Source organism: Melopsittacus undulatus, chromosome 3, assembly GCF_012275295.1.
Source record: "Melopsittacus undulatus isolate bMelUnd1 chromosome 3, bMelUnd1.mat.Z, whole genome shotgun sequence".
NCBI classification, from domain to species: domain Eukaryota; kingdom Metazoa; phylum Chordata; class Aves; order Psittaciformes; family Psittaculidae; genus Melopsittacus; species Melopsittacus undulatus.
The window spans coordinates 40,638,510-40,652,139 of NC_047529.1; the positions used below are offsets into that span (position 1 = coordinate 40,638,510).

The window sequence follows — 13,630 nt, forward strand, 5'->3', positions numbered from 1 at the left end:
TTAAGTCCCAGAGAAAGTCAGTATAAAGCTGACTAACTGGATTCCCGAATCCAGATATATCTGTTAAAGTCCAACTTTACTACTAAGAGTCACCCACTGTAAAACTGTCAAAAGTAGTTGACCTTCCTCCTCAAGTTTTTAAATAAAGGCTGTAAGTATCTCGAAAGCATATGATTCAGGCAAATATAAATTAAATACAATTATTAGTTTCCACAGGAAAGAATGACAGGAATATACAGACTTCTGATATGAGAACAGAATGGTGATTTTCTGCCTTTATTTTTACTAAATTATTGTTATGGCACATGAAATGTGAAATGTGTAATTGTTATGGCACATGTGTAATGGCACATTGATTTTTCTTAGCATAGCATGACAATTTAAAAGTCATGGCAAAAACTGAAAGAATATTAAGATGCAACTCTTTTAAGGGTAAGTTTTGTTGAGAATCCTTAGATCAAACAATGCAAAACAAGATCCGCTACATTTAGTAGAACATAGTAGTTTACTGTTTCTTGTTCTCTGAATGTCATGGTGTAGTAAAGCTTGTTTGCACTAGGAAAGGGATGACTGTCCCTTAAGAGATCCCTCCTGTCATGGCACAGCCCATTGGTTCTGCTGGCAGGGAAATGCACTGAAATCTGGACTCTAGCAATTGACCTAGAAAGGCACAGCACTTTGTTCAAGGCATACTGCTCCCTTATCCAAATCTGTGGGCCCATACTTACATTTGCCTTTGGAAGTGAGATCAACTTTCCACAAGTTACATTATTGCACTTCCAAAGCCACAATCCATAGCTTGCAATAATTACAAGGTAATACATTTTAGCAAATTAATAAAAATACTGAAAATCCATATTTTTAAAACTAACATGTTCAAATCTCTTAAAATCTAAAAAAGTATTTTAAAGTTAGGATTTTTTTTTTTTACAGAAAGGACTGTTTTTCAGTAGTTGTCTTTGGAAACTGATTAGAAATAAAAAATTATTTCTACTGTTGCTTCAAAATCTATTTCTATAAAATAGATTCAAGGCAAAACAAAATTGTGATGATAATGCTTTTTCATTTAAGTGAAGTTTTATATAAAAAAGGTAACTATGAAGTGGACTAATTCTGAGCATAATCGACCCATGCAAATCCATTCTGAGTGGAAAAAGTCTACTGGAAATACACATAAGCTATTCGCAAATGTATCTTTCAACATACTTGTATGCATGTAGTGCATTATACAGTTTAATTTCTTGTGCATATTTATGACATAAAGCCCCAAGTACTATTTGCTATCTGATGTGTTGTAGACAATTATGAAGTGACTAACTGTATGGCAGCACTTGAAGAAGAAAAAGGTAGTAGCCTTAAACATTTATTCAGGGAGTAAAAGCATGCATCCTGGTATTTGGGACAAAATTGGGTTCTAGGTTGAAATCACTTACTTGTAGAAGGTTGTACCAAACAAAGCTTTAAAACCCAAAGTTTGATGAAGTTGAAAAGAAAGAGATAAGAAAGCAGTTCAAAAATAGATACTCCGTCACAAAAGAAAGATGCCTTCTAGAGTCATGTTTCCAGTCATTTATGATAGGAGTGAAGGCAAAATTATTCTCAGCTCAGAAGTGGATGTTTTTGTGATAAGCAAGAGCTATGTGGTTAAGGGTTTGCATTACAATAGAAAAAAAGAGGGAGAAAGGGAATCAATGCTGTAAATAAACACTTTAGAAACTGATTTATGTGTTAAAGCAAGGTTATGTACATACCGCCCTGAATCTAGATGTCAAGAAATTTTCTAAATTTACATTAATACTTCATAGGAAATATATAATTTAATGCTTTAATAATATTTCATAGTTATACAAAACAGCCACGGAGAAGTACATTAGGCAGAAACTATGGATATGGATTTCAGTTCCTTTCAAAAGTATTTTACCACGATTTAATTTATTTATCAAGAGTGAAAACATTGGATGTAACTACGACTGCTGTTAACAGACTAAAAGACCCAGGTTTTCTTTGCTAAGTTTAAAATAGCACTTAGTATAAACTGAGTGGTTTGCTAAGTTATGGACTTTTCCATTCACATGGGAGACTGAGTGCACTCTTTCGGATAAATTTCAACAGTATTGCTACTATGTAAAATATGAGAGTCACATGGAGAACAAGGTGATTGGTGACAGCCAGCATGGCTTTACAAAGGGGAAATCATGCCTGACCAAAATGGTGGCTTTCTATGATGGGGCTATAGAGCTGATGGACAGGGGCAGAGCAGTTGATGTCATCTACCTGGACTTGTGCAAAGCATTCGACACTGTCCCACATGACATCCTTGTCTCTAAATTGGAGAGACATCAATTTGATAGGTGGACCACTCAGTGGATAAAGAATTGGTTGGATGGCAGCATACAAAAAGTTGTGGTCAATGGCTCAATGTCAGCTGGAGACCAGTAACGAGTGGTGTCCCTCTGGGATCAGTGTTGGGACTGGTCTTATTCAGCATCTTTTTTGGTGACACGTACAGTGGGATTTTTGCCGATGACACCAAGCTGTGTGGTTTGGTTTGTATGCCGGAGGGAAGGAATGCCATCCAGAGGGACCTTGACACTCTTGTAAGGTGGGCTGATGCCAACCTTAGGAAGTTCAACCATGGCAAGTGCAAGGTCTTACACTTTGGTCAGAGCAATCCAAGACACAGCTACAGCTTGAGCAGAGAAGAGATTCAGAGCAGCCCTGCAGAGAAAGACTGGGGGGTGTTGGTCAATAAGAAACTGAAAATGAGCCAGCAGTACGTGCTTGCAGCCCATAAAGCCAACTGTATCCTGGGCTGCATCAAAAGGAGCGTGACCAGCAGGTCGAAGGAGGTGATCCTTTCCCTCTACTCTGCTTTGGTGAGACCTCACTTGGAGTATTGTGCACAGTTCTGGTGTCCTCAATATAAAAAGGACATGGAACTGCTGGAACAAGTCCAGGGGAGGGCCATGAGGATGATCAGGGGACTGGAGCACCTCCCGTATGAAAGACAGGCTGAGAAAGTTGGGGCTGTTCAGCCTGGAGAAGAGAAGGCTGCATGGAGACCTCATAGCAGCCTTCCAGTATCTGAAGGGGGCCTATAAGGATGCTGCAGAAGGACTCTTCGCTCGGGACTGTAGTGATAGGACAAGGGGTAATGGGTTAAAACTTAAACAGGGGAAGTTTAGATTGGATATAAGGAGGAAGTTGTGTATTGTGAGGGTGATGAGGCACTGGAATGTGTTGCCCAGGGAAGCTGAGAATGCTCCATCCCTGGCAGTGTTAAGGCCAGATTGGACAGAGCCTTGAGTGGCGTGCTTTAGTGTGAGGTGTCCTTGCCCATGGCAGGGGCGTTCGAACTTGATGATCTTAAGGTCCTTTCCAACCCTAACTATTCTGTGATTCTATGAATGCTACAGATGTGTATTTCTATTTTAAATTTAACAAAACTACAAAGTGTATTTTTCTAACCAGTAAAATTATTATTTTTTCCTGTAATTTTTTTGTTAATATTATTAAGTACCCATATTGTTTACTTATTAACTTCCTAAAGTGTTTTCATTTTGTGGATTAAATATGCATACAACATTCTGTGGAATAAACTAGGAAAACTGATTTTCATATTTTAGAGTGTTGGTTTTATCCAGCGCCATTCAATTCAAAGTAAGTTGAAAATGACAAAAATATTTTGCTTTGAAATTTTTAATTATAGACACAAGGAGAAGATAAAAATAATAGAAATAAATCTATAATTTTAAGTAACAATTAAAAGCAAGAACGTATTGGATCAGACCATTGCTCCATCTAGCCCAGTTTTCTGTCTATAATAGTGGCAGACAAAAAGCCACTTTAGAAAAATCATGTGAAACTTGCCACTATCTACAGTCTATGTCCCATGCATCCTCCCAGCAAGCAGAACTTTCTAATCAGGTATGGTAAACCTTCCTGACTGGTTCATTTAACATTCATTTATCATTCATTTATGGACCTATAATCCATGACTTACTTAATTTTTCTGAACCTACTAATAAATCACCTGGCTCTTCTGTGGAAGCAAGTTCTTGATGTTCTCTGCTTCCATGAAAGCATTTTAAAATGTTTCTCCAATTCTTTTCATCATGCCCACCCAATTCTTTTACTACAGAATTTAGTGAAGAAATTTTCCATTTAAGTTTAACTACCAGTGTCATAGTTTTCTAAAACTTAATTGCCTTCCCCTAAGCTTTCTCCAAACGGAATAGTTTCAGAGAACAGTCAGTGATTGCTCAGTCTTCCTTCCTGAGTTCTGACTGAGAGTTATGAATTCAACTGTACATGGCTATACTTCCCTAGATTGTTGTCTTACACTGATGATTATCCACCACCTTTTCACTCTTTCCATTTTGTGAGGTCTTTCTGCACTCCTCAAATGCAAGGAATTCACTGTGCTTCTCCAGCTATGACCTTACCCTGCACGAGTGCCATTTTACACTTTAGCCATCAAGCAATCCCACCAGTTCCCTTCCTAAATTCCTGATTTTGATAGATGTGAAGAGCTTTTAATAAGTTAGAGTATCCTGTAAGAGGCATTTTTTATGTTTCAACTTTTTGATCTTCCTGCAAACATTTGAACTAACATGTTTTACAGACTTTCTATTCTTATGTGGGCAAGCTTTCAATTTGTTAAAATGCCAGTTTTCCCTGTGAAATCCTTATGTTTCTTCCTTAAGTCATCCAGGGGCTTTGAACCACTTTGTGTTCTTGAATTGTGGCATGCATTTTACCTGGACTTTTAACAAATTATTTGTTTGATAGCCCTGAGTCTGCCTGAAAGTTTCTCATGGTTTTAGCTTGCTCCTTTTAAGTTATTTGACAATGGACCTCATTTTCACATGGTTTCCTTTCTTGAAATTGAGTATCTATCCACTGGATTAATTTGGCATGCTCTTTCATGTTACTGTCATAAACCCAGGTGTATTATAGTCTCTAATAGACATAATCTCTGTCACTAACACCTCTCGAGCCAGATTCTGGTCTTCTCCGAGGCACACTGAACATTAGTCATATTCAGATTTTCAGTTTTGTCATTCTTATACAGTACTCTCCTATATGTGTCAGCATTCCCCAAGCATCTAGTTTAGATATTCCCTGACAACCATTTTAATTTTCATTCAATAGCCTGGTTCCATAATGTTAAAGGTGCAATCCATTCCTGTACTGGTTCTTTAAATTTCAAAAGGTTTTCTATTTTCAAATGCATTTGAATTGCTTTTGTCTCTAAAAAGATATTAATCATGTACTGGATCTCCATCTCTGTCTCCCTCTCAGGTCTTACATGGACATGACACTTTTTCAAAGAAAGCTAGATGCATGCCCTAGACATGCCCAGCCTGAATTTGTAACCTCAAGAATATCCTTCCTACACTTCCCTCCATTAGGTGTTATCAACACAGGTCACATTTATCAGCTTCTTTTCAGCACACCCAAGTAATGTCTCTAGAAAAATTTTGAGATCCACCATCTTTCCAGATGCAAAGCATCTGTATACAAGGCTTCTCTGATGTCATAAAGCCAGTTACTGTGTGACAAATAATCAAATAGTTCTGTTTTTTAAGATACTCTCTGTTGTTAGAGCATCCTTGTTGAAAGAGCATACTGTGAGCATCTATTTACAGGCTTTCTCATGTAGGAGATCAGAAATATGCCTATCAGTGAAATGTCCTCAGAGGGCTTACCACTTTGGTGGTGAAACTCCTCTGCAACATTCTTGCAGGCCTCATGCGTTTCTCTATTTCTTCAGTTTCTATTCTCTATTTTTCTATTAATTCTCCATTTAATAGAATCTATTAAATTCAGCCACTTACTTAAAATAAACTTATAACTTCAGGTCTGTCCCATGGGTGAATAATCACAGATGTGCTTTGTAGAATAAAAAGGGTATCTCTCTCTCCTTCTAGTCTTAGATTTACCTATCGGAATCTAGGGCATAAATTATGTTATGTTTTGGAAGTTTACATTAGTTTAACTTCCTTCATGAAACTACTTACTTTGTTCAACCCTCTTTAAACTATTTAATAATACATAAAAATAATTGAGTGTGTGAACTCTCGAGTATGTACTCTCAGTACAAACAACAGCATTCAGCTCATCTGAGGATCTTCGTATGTTCACGAATGATTGCCCTACATGTATATGCTAAACATCTATAGACAGAATTCTTGGGAGGATATTCTACTCTCTGGCTATTATAGTCCATTAAGACCCAGTCAGCTCAGTCAGTGGAATCTAGACTCACTAATGAAATGCGGATGTCCATTTTAAAATCAGCTGAACAGCTCTGCAGATCTCACTAAATATTCCCACATTCTCGTGGACTACAAGAAGTTCACAGACATTTAGCTTTCACAAAGACACCTCAAGTTAGGCAAGCTGGATCCTACCATTAAGTCTCATGCCTAATATTGTAAGTCCTGGTGAATAATTTATTGCTTATTTGCTTGGACTAGCAGAACACTTATCTGACTTCATGTGTGCATTGGGCTCTGGTGCCTTTGTGTAGAAAATTAGTTGTTTTTCCTGATTTCCCCCTTGTTTAAGTCTTTCATGAAAATAGAGAGAAAATATCTGGAAAACCAGACAAAACAAAGTAATACTAGGAAGCTGTCTGATCACAGCTTTCTATCAGGCAGAGGGGGAAGCACCAACAAGCTGCATATCCTCCTGTGTAAAGACTCAAAATGCTTTTTGCTCCCTTTTCGGCAGCATACGATAGACTAGCTGAACATGGAAGAAGCACAACTGCCAATGACTTCTATTCAGTCACTGCAAAAAAAAAAGGACAAAAGAAATTTTGTCTATCACTAACCCTAAGTACTACCACTGGCCATATCAGCAATCTACATTTATGTTTATGAGACTGAAAAGAAAATTTTTCAGTTATGTATATTTATTTATTTCAGAAATTTGTAAATTTCAAAAGAAATTGTGTACTGCAACTAATTCATATAGTGTTTTACTTTTTGCTCTTTCTTGAATTAAATCCATATATGAAAAATCAATGAGAGCTGTAGTAGATAGGGAAGTTCCAATATTCACACTCCATATTAGGTATGCAAAATTTACAGTCTGTGTCTATAAAGTGTTTATTTTTTTCCTAAAACTATTAGGTAACCTGAGAAAGCCTTGAAGTGCATTTTCTTGCAAACTATACTGCAACTCATGTAGAGGATGAAAAATTCCAGGAATAAAACTAAAAAAAATACAAGTATGTCTACTAGAGAAATATCCTACCCATTAATATATTTTTAAATTGGTTATTTGAATCAGCTTAGCTGCTGACTTTTCCTGGCTGTATAATGCCAGTCTCTCACTAGTCTCTCACTCTCCCTCCTTAACCAGACAAGGGAAGAAAGTAAAATGATAAAGGTCACATGTTGATAAGGACAGAGATCACTTAAAAATTACTGTCACCAGCAAAACAGACTCAGGATGGGGAATATTAATTTAAGTTATTGTCAATTAGAAATTGACTTTTGGACAGCAAAAACCAGAAACCTAAAACCATCCCCAGTTCATCTCAGGCTCAAGTTCACCCCTCCATTCCTGACTTTTCTGCTTTCTCCTTTCACCCTGAGCAGTGGAGGGTGGGTGGGAAATGGGATTTGTAGTCAGTCCATAACAAATCCTCTTTGCTGCTCCTTCCCTCTCAAGCTTTTCCCCTGTTCATGTGTAGGTCCCTCCCACAGGTCCTGCTTGGAGCCTGCTCCTGTATGAGCACTCCATGGGCTGCAGTTCTTTTAGGGCATATCCACATGTGGTGTAGGGTCCTTCATGGGCTGCAACATGGGTCTGTCTTAGTCCTCTCCATGGACTACACGGAAATACCTGCTTTACCATGGTTCTCTCCACGGGCTGCAGGGGAATCTCTGCTCCAGTGCCTAGAGCATCTTCACCCTCTCCTTCTTCACTGGCCTTGGTGTCTGCTGGTTTTTTTTTTCCTCACACTTTCTTTCCTCACTCCTCTCTGCTGGGCAGTGCTTTTTACCATTTCTTAAATATGCTTTCATGGAGTTGCTACCATCTTGGGGGAGGGACTCAGCTGTGTCCTGCAGTGGGTCTACTGGAGCTGACTAGAACAGGCTGTGTCCAGCATAGGGCTGCCCTGGCCAGTCTGCAGCCTCTCTTCTGAACAAAACCTTGGCAGCTACACACAGTGCTGCTGCATGGCCCCTAATAAGAAGATACTTATCTTCAAGGGAAGAAGATATTGAAGTATATTTACCTGTATTGATTTCTGATTATTTTTTAAACAATGGGACTTGCTGATGTTAGTCTAGAACAAAACAATTATAGAGCATGAGCCTACCGTGGTTTTCCAGATGTGCACACCCATACACAGTCAGACAGCCCTGTTAATCACTGTAAGACTTGCATAGGCATGGTATCTTTCTGAGCAGGATGAACGCAGTGCTAGAGCCTTTAAAAGCATGACATCTGCATTACAGTCTAATCTGGGAATTGCACTGCATGCAAATAGAATAAGTATTAAAAATATAGCCATCACTCCGACAGACTTATCTGTCAAATATATATGTATACTGTTTCTTTCTCCGAGTTTCTAATCTATGCATTTTCAAACACCTCAGCATGAAATATAGTTATCTTTTGAATATGATTTTATGCAGTTGTTTACAGATCATTCAATCTCTCATTCTCTTAAAATAAAGTGTAGATCATGGACATTGCTAGACAAAATATTACCCAAAAGTATTTTGTATTACCATTGGCAACAACTGATAATCATACAGATTTGCAGTGTCATATCATGATGTACACTCTTTTGAGCTGAATTACTTATTTTCTGACTTTTTCTTTCTGTAAAGGTAGTTGGAAGATAATATTCCAGCTAGGCTTACTCCTTGTGCAAGACTGTAATACATTTTCAAAAGAAAAGTTATAGATCTGAAGAATTTTTAATACTTCTACCTATATATAAAAATCATGAAAGGTTCTTGCATACGTAAGTTAAAAAGAAGTTTAGATAACATTTTGGAATGTGTTTTTTGACAATTCAGAAGCACAAGAATAGAAGCCAGGTAGCACAAAGGGAAGTGGATTTCAAGCCAGATTTTCTCATGAAAGCAAATACATTTGAAATGAACATATCCCAACATCTTATTAAACTTTTTGGCACGAAATCTGAAAAAGTCCAAACAAATTCAATACTTCCCCCAAAGTGTGGCAAACATTGTAAGGGCTGTTTCTAGCTATACTAGATGTCATTTTCTACAATTTAGTTTGCTGACTACGGGAATCTTCATGGCACAGACTCAGATATACAGATGCTTTCTTATACACTGCCATTCCCCATGATAAAGCAAAAATATTCCTGAATTTAAGAGGAAGAAGTGGGTAGTGTATTTTGTATGCTACCATTTTGTATCATAGAATTCTACAGTTGCACAGATTTTGAAAATTTAAACACTAGTCATGCCTACTTTCACTGCAGCACATTGCACCTTGAGTTTTACTATTCAAACATACAATTAAGCTACAGCAAATGGGGCTTGCAATGTGAATTAGGTAGTTATGTCATCCATGAGGGATAAATGATTTTCAGGTAGCGTTAGCTTATCTTGCTGTGGCTTTTCACATTTATCACTCATACTCCACTTTTAAACATTTTATCAACGGTCTTTTCTAAAACATTTAATGAAAGTAATAAATAATGAACTTTTCAGAATTATTTGAAACAACTGGATTTGTCATGCATTTTCAGTAAACGGACTGGTTCAGAAGTTACTTAAATGTAAAATGAGCTTCAAGCAGCATATTACCCTTTCCCCTATGATTAAAATAAAATTTGAAGACATACATTAATATTTATCTCACATCTTGAGCTGGTCCATCCTGATTCACAAGAGCATTGATATCCATCAATGAGATCTATACATCTGAAATACAAAATAGTGTTATTCAGATGAAGCTATGTAATTCTAGATTCAGCACTAGTAGTATCATTCCATACATTTTCAAACAATGGTCTGATGTAACCTACTGAAATCCATAGCATTTAGTTTTAATAATGGGGCTTAAATACATAAGTTATGGGTGCTGAGGAGTTTTATAAGGATTCTGATTGCAAGATGTCTTCCCATTTCAATCTGTTGGCATTTAACAGCTGATGACTTGTTTTTAAGTATATTAAACTCTAATTAATCCACACATACTGAAAACTGCTTAAGTAAGCAACATCTATCATCTTTATGTTGCTAGTACTCTTATTTTATAGAAGAATATTATTAAGAGTATATTTATCAATCTTCCCATATCAGTAATCTTAAATATTGCTAGTTAGGTACATTATCTTGAAGACCATAATAGTTAAATAAAAATAGCCACCTTCCATGAAGACAAGGATCTGGCAAACATTCATTAACATTGATCTCGCAGTTTGTTCCAATGAAACCTCTTCTACAATGACACTTATAAAAACTGATATCATCAATGCAACTTCCATTGTTGAGGCAAGGAGTAGACATACATTCATCTATATTTACTTCACATCTATCACCTGTGTAAAAACCAGAAGATATGAATAACCTTTAAATTCTAAACTCAAACCAGTTTATTTATTGTTTACTATATTCATCAATAAACAATATCCCACTTGAATTACCTATAGGTGCAAATGCAAAAAGAATGGTTATACTGCAATACATTATGATGATAACATCTGTAATTCAGCAAGGCAAGAAGGCTTTGAGGGTCAGCTTGCAAGCAAAATAGTTAAATGGAGAATCTGAAATTTCAAGAGCATCCCAGTTTCAGCTGTAACAGTTATTTTTCTTCCTAGTAGCTGGTGCTTCTTTACACAGCTATTAGAAAGATGAAAAGCACAGGTTTCCAATAGGAGAAATAGAGAATTAAAATTATACGTGTCTTGGTGGTGATCTAATGGTTAAAACTTATTTTATCAAAATAAAATGAAAATGCAATACACAAAATTCTTTGAAATCTTTTTTAAGACATTCATTATGAGAGATATGGTGATGTGCTTTTCTTCTTGCAATTTTCCTACAAATAAGCACCACTCATCTTCCATCTAAACATCTCAAAGTATTTTAGAAAATACTAGTTGACAACAAACACATTCATAGATCTCTCTGTAGGCAGCTAAGCCCCACATAGCTGCTTGTTTCCATCCCACCATGGAATAGGTGAGAGGAACAAAAGGCTAAAAGTGAGAAAACTGGTAGGTTGAGATAAAGAGAGTTTAATAGATAAAGCAAAGGCCACACAAACAAGCAAAGCAAAACAAGGAATTCATTCACTGCTTCCCACCAGCAGGCAGGTGTTCAGCCTTCCCTAGGCATGCAGGGCTCCATAACACATAAAGTACCCTCCCTTCCTTTTGATTTCCCACAGCTTTCATTGCTGAGCACACCGCCATATGGAACAGGATGTCCCTTCGGACAGTTGGGGTCAGCTGTCCTCTCTATGTCCCTCCCAGCTTCTGATGCACCCACAGCCTACTTTTTGTGGGGCACTGTGAGAAGCAGAAAAGGACGATGTAGAAGTACTGCTCAGCAGTACCTACGACAATGATGTGCTATCAACTGTTTTCAGCACAAACCCAAAATATAGTCTCACACAAACTACTATAGAGAAATGTAGCTATGGATAAGTTCCAGCAAAAAACAGTAGACTACATATAATGCAAGAACATTCTCCTGATTTTTTCAGGTGTGTGGGCCAGGGGAGGTGTGGAGGAGAAAAAAAGAATGCTGGAGGTGGCAGGTCCTCCTCTGGAGCAGACAAATTGTCCAGAAGCCAGAAGTTACACTAGTTCCTCTGGCTCTCCATTTCAGAACAAAAATGAAAGGCATTTCTTGCCTTTCTGTAATGAAGCACTTAAGTACTGCAGTCTCAATTCAAATTCAGGTATTTTATATACAAATGTTTATAGTAAATGAAAAGTTCCTATAGCCTTTTATCATTGCTATCCACCTGACTACTGGCAGCTTTTTAAAGGAAGGAATTCATAGCAAGAATTACAGAGATACAATAATCTTTGTCTAGTCCATATGCGAATATATAGCCAAAGGTAAAAATCAGACATCTGTAATAAATCTATTAACATGTTACAAATAGAACTACTTTAAGATCATGGGAAATGTTTTTACCTAGTAAAGATTAAGTGTAAAATAAAGCATCCAAGATTCTGTGCTGACATATGTGGCCTTAGCCCCAGCAGCCCTAGATGTCAAGTTCTAGTGGAAAGTTCATGACAGAAGATTGGACTTGGCAAGTACTCCCAGGAAAATGAGTCCAGGGTGGCTGCCATGTGATTCTGTATTTGACCAGATCTTGGCACAGTGGTACTTGCAATATGCTAAACTATGCATTGGTACAAATTAGAAGGCAGTTCTGAAACACGTTTATCCTTGTTAAACCACAACAATCCCCCATACCATGCAACATTCAGCAAACAGCTCTGACCAATTGTGCTCCCTGGATGCTCTCATTTAGCATCACACTCTCTGAATCACTGGTGACTTATTTGATATCACCAGATATAAGAACTTTCAGAAACAGATGTTTTGTTAATATATTGCCAAAAACTGTGTTCAAGATGACAGAAGACAAGCTCATCTGTCCATTATGGAAGACTGAACTATCAAAAAGGCAATTGTTGTAAGACAGCATTAGGAAAGAAAATTCTTAATTGCTCTTATCAAGGAATTCTTCAAAAGCATTGGCAGGCCAAAAGTACTACACAAGAATATACTTCAAGCTCACTTTACTTGCAATTCTGGAAGTGTTTATTTTTCTCGTATTTGAATGGCGAGGGCATCTCTAATTCCACATGATTATAAAAAACAAGGTCATTCCATGATTATAGATATTTTGATCTTTGATCTTCCTGGTCTATTTAGCAAAACCTGAGAATTTTAAAATGTGATAGTCATGAGGTTTTGGTTTGGGGCTTTTTTTTAGTAAATTAATAATTCCAAGCTTTGCTTTCATAACCAGCTACATTTTCCCTCAATCATATTTTCATTCCTATCATTCCAATGCTACTGACTAGAAAGGATATTAGCTTCCCATTAAAGTAATCTGCTCTCCTAAGAAGTTCTGATAATTTAAAATTATTAAATTAGTGAGAGGACATATTAATTAAATGGGTAATATTAATGTACACAGACTGCTGCTGGCTTTTGTACTAGGTATTATTACTAAACCCATATGAGTTACTTTTTAAAATTCACTTTCCTAGTAAATCGCACGTTACTTAGGAAATGCAAATCTGTATTTTAAGAGTTCTCAGTTCAAATTTAGTAATTTGTTTTTGATAGTGATATATATATGAAAGCATAATAATTAAAAAAAAATTAGTGTTTTCCAGATTTTTAAGGCAGATGTTTCTCATGTCATTTTTCTTCCTAGTAGATAGTGCAGTGCTGAATTTCAGCTTAGTCTGAGAACAATGCTGATAACATATGAATACTTTAGTTGTTGCTTAGTGCTTACTCTAAACCAATCTTTTCAGTCTCTCATGCTCTGTCAGTGAGGAGGGGCACAAGAAGCTGGGACAGAGCGGAGACAGGACACCTGACCTAAACTAGCTAAAGAGGTAATCCATACTGCAGCA

General features: G+C 37.0%; 1 protein-coding gene across 1 annotated transcript in view; it reads right to left on the reverse strand.

Moving 5' to 3' along the window:
• The window catches only part of EYS (eyes shut homolog), a 776,683-nt gene that overhangs the window by 410,143 nt on the left and 352,910 nt on the right, over nucleotides 1–13,630 (reverse strand). Inside the window, exons 25-26 of the mRNA XM_031052748.2 lie at nucleotides 10,378–10,549; nucleotides 9,851–9,929 (exon numbers count right to left, since the gene is read on the reverse strand). Of these exons, the coding sequence (XP_030908608.2) occupies nucleotides 9,851–9,929; nucleotides 10,378–10,549 (251 nt within the window). The remainder of the gene's footprint in view (nucleotides 1–9,850; nucleotides 9,930–10,377; nucleotides 10,550–13,630) is intronic.